General features: G+C 39.9%; 1 protein-coding gene across 1 annotated transcript in view; it reads left to right on the top strand.

Annotated features, from left to right (window-relative positions):
* Window positions 1–3,557: 3,557 nt before the first annotated feature.
* The window catches only part of tnfrsf21 (tumor necrosis factor receptor superfamily, member 21), a 31,788-nt gene continuing 26,439 nt past the window's right edge, over window positions 3,558–8,906 (top strand). Inside the window, exon 1 of the mRNA XM_034162104.1 lies at window positions 3,558–3,916. Coding sequence (XP_034017995.1) covers window positions 3,899–3,916 — 18 coding nt within the window. The 5' untranslated portion in view covers window positions 3,558–3,898. The remainder of the gene's footprint in view (window positions 3,917–8,906) is intronic.

The raw sequence follows: 8,906 nt of genomic DNA, 5'->3' as shown, positions 1-8,906 counted from the left end.
GCTTTCTCCCTAGTTATTTAAGTCCATTTTCTATACCCATCTACTCCAATTGAGGGTCATGGGGGGCTGGAGCCTATCCCAGCAGCCATAGGACATGAGGCCTGGACAGGATGCCAGTCTGTTGCAGAGTCATGTATAGACAAACAAAACACATTCACACCTGCACGCACATCTACGGTCAATTTAAAGCTTCCAGTCCACCTAAACTGCATGCCTTTGGATGTGGGGGGAAGCCGGAGCACCTGGAGGGAACCCACGCAAACTCCACACAGGCGGGCCCCAGGTGGGAAGCCATCCCAAACCTTTCTTGCTGTCAGGCAGCATCGCTCTCCACTAATCCACCATGCTGCCCTCGTTTGGTCCATTATGGGTCATTGTTTAGAAGTTCTGAATATAAGGAAAAATCTCTGAACTTGGATAAAAGAAAAAACTTTGAATTCTAAGTGGACACCTGTGGCTGTTTATGACTAAACTCAAAATGGGGAAAATCCCTGGAGATTTTTTTTTAAACTTTTGCATTTGGAGTCCATACTGCACTGTTCATCTATGGAATTAACAGGTTGCCCATCTAGCCTCAGTGTACCGTGACAACACAAAAATTTGTGATCACTATGCCAGGGTGGTAACCATAACCAGGTAGGGATCAATGAAGTGTTACACAGGTCAAAATTGATAAAAGCTCCAGTTATATTGAAAGTATATTGCATTATTGGTCTGATGTACGTTATGTAACCACCCACTATCAATTGCACAATTAGTATATCGCCCACAAAACTGTCTCCACCCCAACGTGCAAACTTTTGGATTGCCCATGCCTTTTAGCACACGTCATCTTGGCCTTAGGTGTAGCCTGGTCTGGTTTATTGAAGGCCAGTTCAACTCCTACCCCACTGAACCACCTGCTCTGCAAACCCCTTGTCAATGGTCACTCTAACAGTTAAGACAGTTTTAGGCAATTCAGCTATCTAGTGTAACAACTTAGAAAATTTAGGCTTTGAAACCTTTCCAACATTTGTCTTATAGTTAGATTTTTACCTTGTTCTAGTCACTCTTCATCAACCATAGCAATGGGTTCTTTTAAATAGATTTATTGACAAAACACATTTAGTACAGTTTATGCGTTAAATATTGAGGATTTTTCTGTAATGAACACTTTTTGCCCATAGAGGTCACAATAACCAAAGTATACTTGTATCAACTTCAGCAAAGTTTTATCTGTGACATGACTCAGCAAATTCTGGATCAGTATCTAGATAAAATATGCCAGACAGAATTCTGAGTCTGTCAAACAAATGTATGTATGTATAGTTTGATTGTTTTAGAGGATTAACAAGCTTTTCATGGTTGAAGAAATGCAACAACTGTGTTCAGAGGCTTGCGTCTGTGTTGCTGACAGATATATTTTGTTAGTCAGAGTTTGCAGAAGGGAAGTGGAATCAGCTTCATTTGCAGATTCATAGCAGTTTGTACATTGCAGCAGATAACAGGATATTTACAGAGGAATCTTTCAAATGGTGGTACAAGCACCAAATTTGGCCACAAATACTCCTTTGACATTACTCTTTTGTAAAAGCAGACTATCCACTTGATTTTTTTAATAGGCATCCAAATAGGGGCCAATGAAGGATTATACAGGGGTTGAAAATTTACAAATGCTCAGTCATTGAAAAGTATACCACATTATCCATCTGATCATAAAGATTCCAAAATGTATAGTTTGGACTATCTGTGATGAATGTTATGAAGTTATGGTGTTATGAAGTAAAAACAGCAAGAATGGTGACAAAGGTCAATTTCAGTTTGTACAGGGGGCCAAAGTTAAAATTGCTCCAATTTTGGTAAAAAGTGGTATTGGTTGAGCTAATAGGATTAATAAATGGAATAGTTTTGACCATGTTGAATGTTTTCTGTCCAAAGTAAAGGTCAACAAAATGTTGATGTCCATTGGATTCGATGATGTGACATATGTTACCCTGTAACATAACTAAACATGAGACATGGTTCAAATGATTCATTTTAAAAACCCTATTGACCAATAATTTGCATCACTTTTTACCAAAACTGCAGAAACTTTAACTTTTGACCCTTGTATGAACTGAAATTGACCTTTGCCACTGTTTTTGTTGTTTTTACCTCATAACTTTAAAACATTCAGTCTAAGATAGTCCAAACTATACGTTTTTGGAATCTTTATGATCAGATGAATAATGTGGTATACTTTTCAATATGATTGGAACATTTGTAAATTTTGACCCTTGTGTAATTCTACATTGACCCCTACTTGGTCACCAATTGAAAAATCAAGTGGATAGTCTGCTTTTTCATGTCATGTGTATTTGTGCTGAATTTGGTGCTTGTACCACTATTTAAAAGCTTGTTTTTGCTTCACTATCAGGCACCAACTGTGATAACGGGACTGCCGCTGACCATGTGTCAGTCAGACAAACATGGCGAGTGGATCCAGCCAGTCATCTGTTGTAAGCAGCTGACCTGTCATCCATCCAGTTACTCTGCTGTGCACCATTTGGCCAGTCAGGCAACAGTCAGCAAGTACACACAGTCTGCGATCTGCTTATAGACTCAGACGTTACTGCAAATAGTTGCAGCCACCAAAAGACTGGAGCGCCATCTGTCCAGCACGTGGCGAAGAAATGAGGAAGACTCACAGATAAAGACATAAAACTGCATTTTGTGAATCAGTCAAAGATAAAATCCTCAACAATTTAACAAATGAGGTGATTCTGAAGATCTTTGCAAAGATGAACAGGTTGCTGGAAGGATTGTGTGTGTATAGAACAGGTGCACCGTACATGTCGGAGTCTTACAAATGAATTATTTTTAAGTCATACGCTGCAGCTGTATGTGTTCTTATTCATTTAAAGACTAAGATGTCATTATCTTAGTACATTTGGCATGAAAGGATCCTTTCGCAAAAATGCATTATAAATAGAAGGACTTATGTCACAGAAGTGGAAAAGGAAGCATTTCCGGTCTGAATTTTACTAGCAGCAAGGTGCGTTTCTACATACAAAACATAAAATAATTTGACTTTGTATGATTTGAAATCGCAGTCATATTTAACTGTAAACAGTGAAAAAAATCTTGCAGTCAGTTTATTAAAGTGAAAGAAACACAGTTGGTGACTTTATTATAATAAATTAAACAAATAAGGCATAGAAATAATGGATTTTACGACCCATAAACAGAACTGTTTATGTTACCAGCAATTTATTGTGCGGCGTTATAATCAGCTGCTTGTACTTTATTTCAGAATCTGAATTTTGTTTTTTAAACAGAGCTTTTTTTTTTTTAAGTAATTATTTTAAAATTCCATAGCACATTTTAAATGTGTGTTGTTGTTTAAAAAAATAATAATAAAGAATACGGAGAAATTTCAGTTTTAGAAGAATATAATGTTTTTTTTTATTATTTATTTTTTTTTTATTTGCTGCTCGAGCCTCTGTGATCCAGTGCGTAGTAACCTGCCTGCGACACGTGCGTGGCGTTTACCGGATTGTAATTGGCTGCGACGCTCGGAGTCCCGCCTCCTGCCCCTCTACGTCACCGCGTATCTGGCAGGAGGGCGCTGAAGCCGCACTGAGAGAAGCCCGGCGGAGTGAGGCGGCCATCCGATCCGATCCGAGTGTGTCCCGCATCCATCATCGCTATGGGAGTCAACACAGCGTCCTTTGTGAACCAGAGTCCGATCCAGGACTGTCAGGATGCGGTCCACCTGGAGACACAGACTATAAAAGAGTGCAGTTGAGACGGCACCAGAGCCCGGCTCGGCTCCTTCAGACTGCCTCAGGATGAGGAGGACAAACATCTAGAGATGACAAGTGCTCTTCATGTTCCAGACAACTCAACTCTCTTTTGAGTCTCTCCTAGATTTGGGAAGATGTTTGTGTCCTTGCTGGTGAGTACATTTACATTTTTTTTTTTTTTATTATTTTGAAGACTCTCCCAGCAGGTTCTCCATTTAAAGGCGCAGCACCTGTTTTTAACATCCAGCTTGTCCTGCATGGAGTGTGAAAAGTGCCAAAATGAGGACAAAAACAAAAATGGGCAGAGTGGCAACAACACTGCAAAGGTTAAGTTAAAGACAGCGGCTGGCCTGTTTTAAGCTTTTAACACTGATATTAACACGTGGGATGGGTTGAAGCAGACTTTACCCGAGCGCCCTCTGGTGGCCATTTTTGGCCGATGAAAACATCGCCGAGCTCAATACAAATACATGTAATATGGTCATTTTCCAAGGGGTCAGACTCATCAATAAAGTCAAATGCTTGGTGTATAAATCTCATGTTCCAGGCAGTGAGAGCCGTCAACTGGCTGATCGAAACAAATTAGTAAGGATGTCCTGATCAGGTTTTTTTGGCCCCGATGCAATTCCGAGTCATCTGATTTTGAGTATCTGCCGATACCGAGTCCCGATCCGATACTTAAAAAACCGATATGAACAATGAACAAATGCTAAATATATAATATTTTCATTTTAATCACCTTATTTTATTATTTATCACTTAAACAGTGCACTTCTCTTTGAGGTAGCTTGAACAATCAAGTAATAATCTACCAGACTTAAAAAATGTACAAATTTCTGTGTTATTTTATTTGTCTAAAAATAAATGTCTGAGGTTCCTTATGTTAAACAAGAAATTATCTAATCTGAAATAACAGGTGGTTTTAATTTACAGATGAAAGGTTTCTAAAGAACCATTTATTGATTTAGCTGTTTTAATTACAAGTTTTCTAAACGTTTTTAAAACGGTAATCAGAAATTTTGAGGTAACAAACAACAGCAACAAAAAAAACGTTTCCAAGGATTTTTCTTCAGAAAACTGCTCCTGTTTTGTACAGATCAGTGGTTTCTGCATCGATCCGTTTTGTACAGATCAGTGGTTTCTGCCACTAGTCTTCCATGTTTTGGCCCGACGCGTTGTTCCTATTGGACAGCGTGAAGCTACATCACAGCTCAGAGCGTCGAAAGTTGGATTGGGTTGAACTTATGTTTTTTCTTTTGTTCAATTAAAAAAAAAAGAAGAAGAAGAAATAAATAAAAGATTGGGTTGAACTTTGACCGCGTCAGCCTGCCTACAAGCGGCAATGCGCGCTCCCGTCAGAAGTGTCACTTCAGTTCGGCTTTTGATGCGACACTTCTGACGCCTCTAAAAAGCAACGCGTCTCATTAAAAATAATGCTTTTTAGACCGATTCTTGACACCTGTGACGCTTCCAACGCGTTAAAGGCCCATTAATCTGTAATAATGAGCTTGAAATAGCGCTGATCAAAATAATGAGGATAAAATCTATATTGGATTCCTGCTCGGGATGCAACGTCCAATTTCGATCAAGTCTGAAACCACATGATCGGGCCCGATTTCTGATCACGTGATCGGATCGGGACATCCCTACAAATTAGAGACAAAACACATTCAATGCACACTTAGCGAGTTTTCAGTGGGCGGCCAGTCACAGAAGTACGAATTCTCGCCTTCGGATTCGCCACTTCGCCGGAAGTACTGTGGCTCCGCAGCAACCCATACCAAAGGAAGGATGGAGAAGAAAAAGGCCACACAGTCTGTGTCCCTCATGCCACTTTGGCCAAGAGGCTGGAAATATGACCCGTTGACAGCATTTCACAGCGGTTTGCTTCCACACCTTAAAAAAAAAATCTTTTTGTTTTCTTGGGGTCACCGTAGCCGTATGAATCCACGTTGTGAGTTTTTTTTTTTTTTAACACTCGGTGCAACTCCACAATGGGGCTTAGATGGCCTTGAACCGGGAGGCAAATGTGTTTGATTTGTAGTTTGAATCTGTTGCTGTTGTGGCTCAAAAACCTGTCACTGCTGGTTTAAAAACTAGTTTCAAAACCAGTTAGTCAACAAAAAGATGATGTGACTAAAGCCACCATGTGGTGCATTCTGGAAAAGAGGAACACCAAAAACCACATAAGTGCTGATAAGGATTGTGTGTGAAGAATCTTCCCCACAGTGAAGAAACCTGTTAAAACAGTTTCCTACGTCAAAAACGCCCTCTGTAGGCACCAACATGTAAACCATATGCTTTAAAAACAGGAAAGCCCAATTTAAGTTTACCACAGACCGTAGCTGGGCAATATCACAAAAAATATGATCCCCCATCCTCCCATATTTGTCGTGATATATATAATACTGCCAATTTGAAGATATAATGACATAAGATATAATACACAGAGCACATTAAAGTCAATCCAGTCTGTATGCTTGATTTTAAAAAAGAATCTACCTTCAGTCAAAACTGCTCCCGAATGTTTTATTAATTTTTAAAAATTGAAGGAAAGACTTTATAAAAGCTTTTAAGATTGCTTATCAGTTGCATTTCGTGCAGCATTGCAGTAGTAAAACAAGAGCAATCTGAGATTTCTGAAGTTCGCCAATCCGGATCACCTCCAAAATTCAATGGAGTCTTCCATGCCCTAATATATGTCTGTGGTGCAAATTTGGTGAGAATCTGTGAAGTAGTATTGACATAATCCTTCAAAGCCTATATAAAGTGAAATCATGCAGTAGTTTTGACGTAATCCTGCTAACAGACAAATAAATAAATGTTGATGATTTTATTACATCCTTGGCAGATGTAACTGGGAAACTGAGTAATATTGATTGATAACGTTTTAATCATTATTATTTTTTTAATTTAAGGAATTTTTTTATTACTCCTGCTCCAGTAAGCGCAGCATTGCAACTTGTGCACCACATCACTCACAAAACATCAAATCAGCAAAAATATAATTGTGATAATGGTTTGTGATTGTTTAATTTTCATTTCCTGTGACTGGAAAACTGCATATGGACAAATGAGAGAACAATCGGGATGGAAAGGAACTCGACATGATCCATTCCTCTCATCTGTGTTGCGGAGGAGACAAATATCACTGCTTTGAGTGAGATGAAAAGTGTTTTGGCCCAGAAGCCTCAGCTGATTCATTGTGCAGATGGGCAGTGACCTGTAGCATGCAACCAAAGACACTTTTTAGAGTGAAGCCAAACCAAAAGACAGGCCACTTAAAGAACAAGGAGGAAGTGAAGACTGCTGGAGGGTGGGGCCTGGAAGACCACCACCAAAGACCAAAACCCTGCATCTGCTGACACCTGTGACATCAAGCGGGCTGCAAAGGATTCAAAAATGTCCAGTTACATTTGATCCACACCGCATGCAGAGGGCACAAACAGAATGTCTCAATCTTTCCAGGAATTGCACATGAAAATAATTTCTTCAAGTCACATGACCTGTGAATGTTTACTGCCTTTGTTCTGAATCACATGTGCTTCATTTGCATTCTAGAGGCGAAGTTCAGAGGGGAAGAAAAAAAAAATCAATGTTCTTGTCCACACTTTGGAGTTGCACAGTGTTGCAAGAGAGACGACTGGACGGGAATAAATACTGCAAAGGAATACAAATGTTTCTCGAGGGAACACAAAAAAGGCTTGTAGGAAAACAAACCCCCTGTGACCTGTGACGAGGTCAACAAGCTAATATACTGAAAGCCACCCGGTGTCTTAAACATGGACATTAATAACACATTTTCAGTGAAACGGTGCATTTCTGTGACTGTAGCTTGAAATTTGGATGATAGATTTGTCGTTTTGTGGAATTCCTAACCAGTCTGACCCCATTAAAGCATGCCGTATGGTTGGGACACTGACACGCTTCCTGATCTTTCCAGATGGAGTGTGAGACACAGCAGCAGGTGCTGCTGCACTGTTTACCAACGTGTGGGCCAACACGTGTGCACGTTTTTATGCACAGCTTCTGCCGCTGATTCATCCCTGAAAATATTGTCTTGATAAATCTGGATGTAAATTTTACAATGTGCAGTAAATAAAATGCTCAAAGCAGTTTTGGGATGCAAAAACCAATTTTGAGAAAATTGGTTTTAAAAAAAAGTTTTTAAATGCATCACAGCCAGTGTGAGAGATGGTTGGTTTCTTTTGGCTTGTCAAGTTGACAGCTATGTCCATATTGGATCTGCTGTGGTGACAACAAATGGAAAAACGGGGAGAAGCTGAAAAGCTGACTTGAAAATTGTTCAAGCATAAGATGGTGTTACCAAATGCAGCTTTGAGCTCCATGGCATCTGTGCGGTGACAGTAAAGGCACGAGTCATGCTTGTGGGAAACTTAAAACGCTGCAGTGACGTTAGAACCTGAAAGCTGTCAGAGTGGGTCATCATAGTGTTGAGGTCATGGGAGCATGACCCCTTGTTACTTGTTTGATTGCACTTCAACGGGGTAAAAATTTGAAACAAAAGCAGCATTTGTTGCGGTTTTCTGGCTGATAACGCAGCTGGGCGCAGCTTTACTTTTGCTTTTGAGCGGGTTGCCAGGTATGTGCTTTATAAGTCAGTTAGATAGGAGGAATGCAGGAGTAAGCTGTTGCATCCTGTTTTTGCGCTTTTCTGAATCATGGGGGGTTGTAACAGAACAGTGCTCTGTGCAATGGTGGTGTAACTTTTACAAAATATGAGAAACAGATTTATACAGGAATAAGCTGTTTATTAAATTTGAGCAATCAGCCAGCTGATGTCCCGCTGCTTTTCTTAACTCTGATTGGCAGTTGCCTTGTGCTTCCCAGCATCCCTTGTGGAGCTTGGGGAAAGCCTCCACATGGTCTTTGATGTCGCTACCAAATGTAGACCATGCTGTCACATCGATTGAATTTCTACCCCTCAGGAGTCAAAATCCTAAATTGTTTCCAAACTGTGCAAATTGTGATCCTATTGGCAATATTATATTATGAATCCCTTATTTAAATGCTAAGGACTATAGCAAGTCAATTTCATCTCAACTTCTTTTGATTTCTGTGTTGTACAATAACACCCAACAAATTATCTGTGCTGTTACGTTTCCACTAGCACGTGTGGGA

The sequence above is a fragment of the Thalassophryne amazonica genome, chromosome 21 (genome assembly GCF_902500255.1).
Source record: "Thalassophryne amazonica chromosome 21, fThaAma1.1, whole genome shotgun sequence".
In the NCBI taxonomy this organism is placed as follows: Eukaryota; Metazoa; Chordata; class Actinopteri; order Batrachoidiformes; family Batrachoididae; genus Thalassophryne; species Thalassophryne amazonica.
This window is presented reverse-complemented; position numbering and strand designations above follow the sequence as displayed.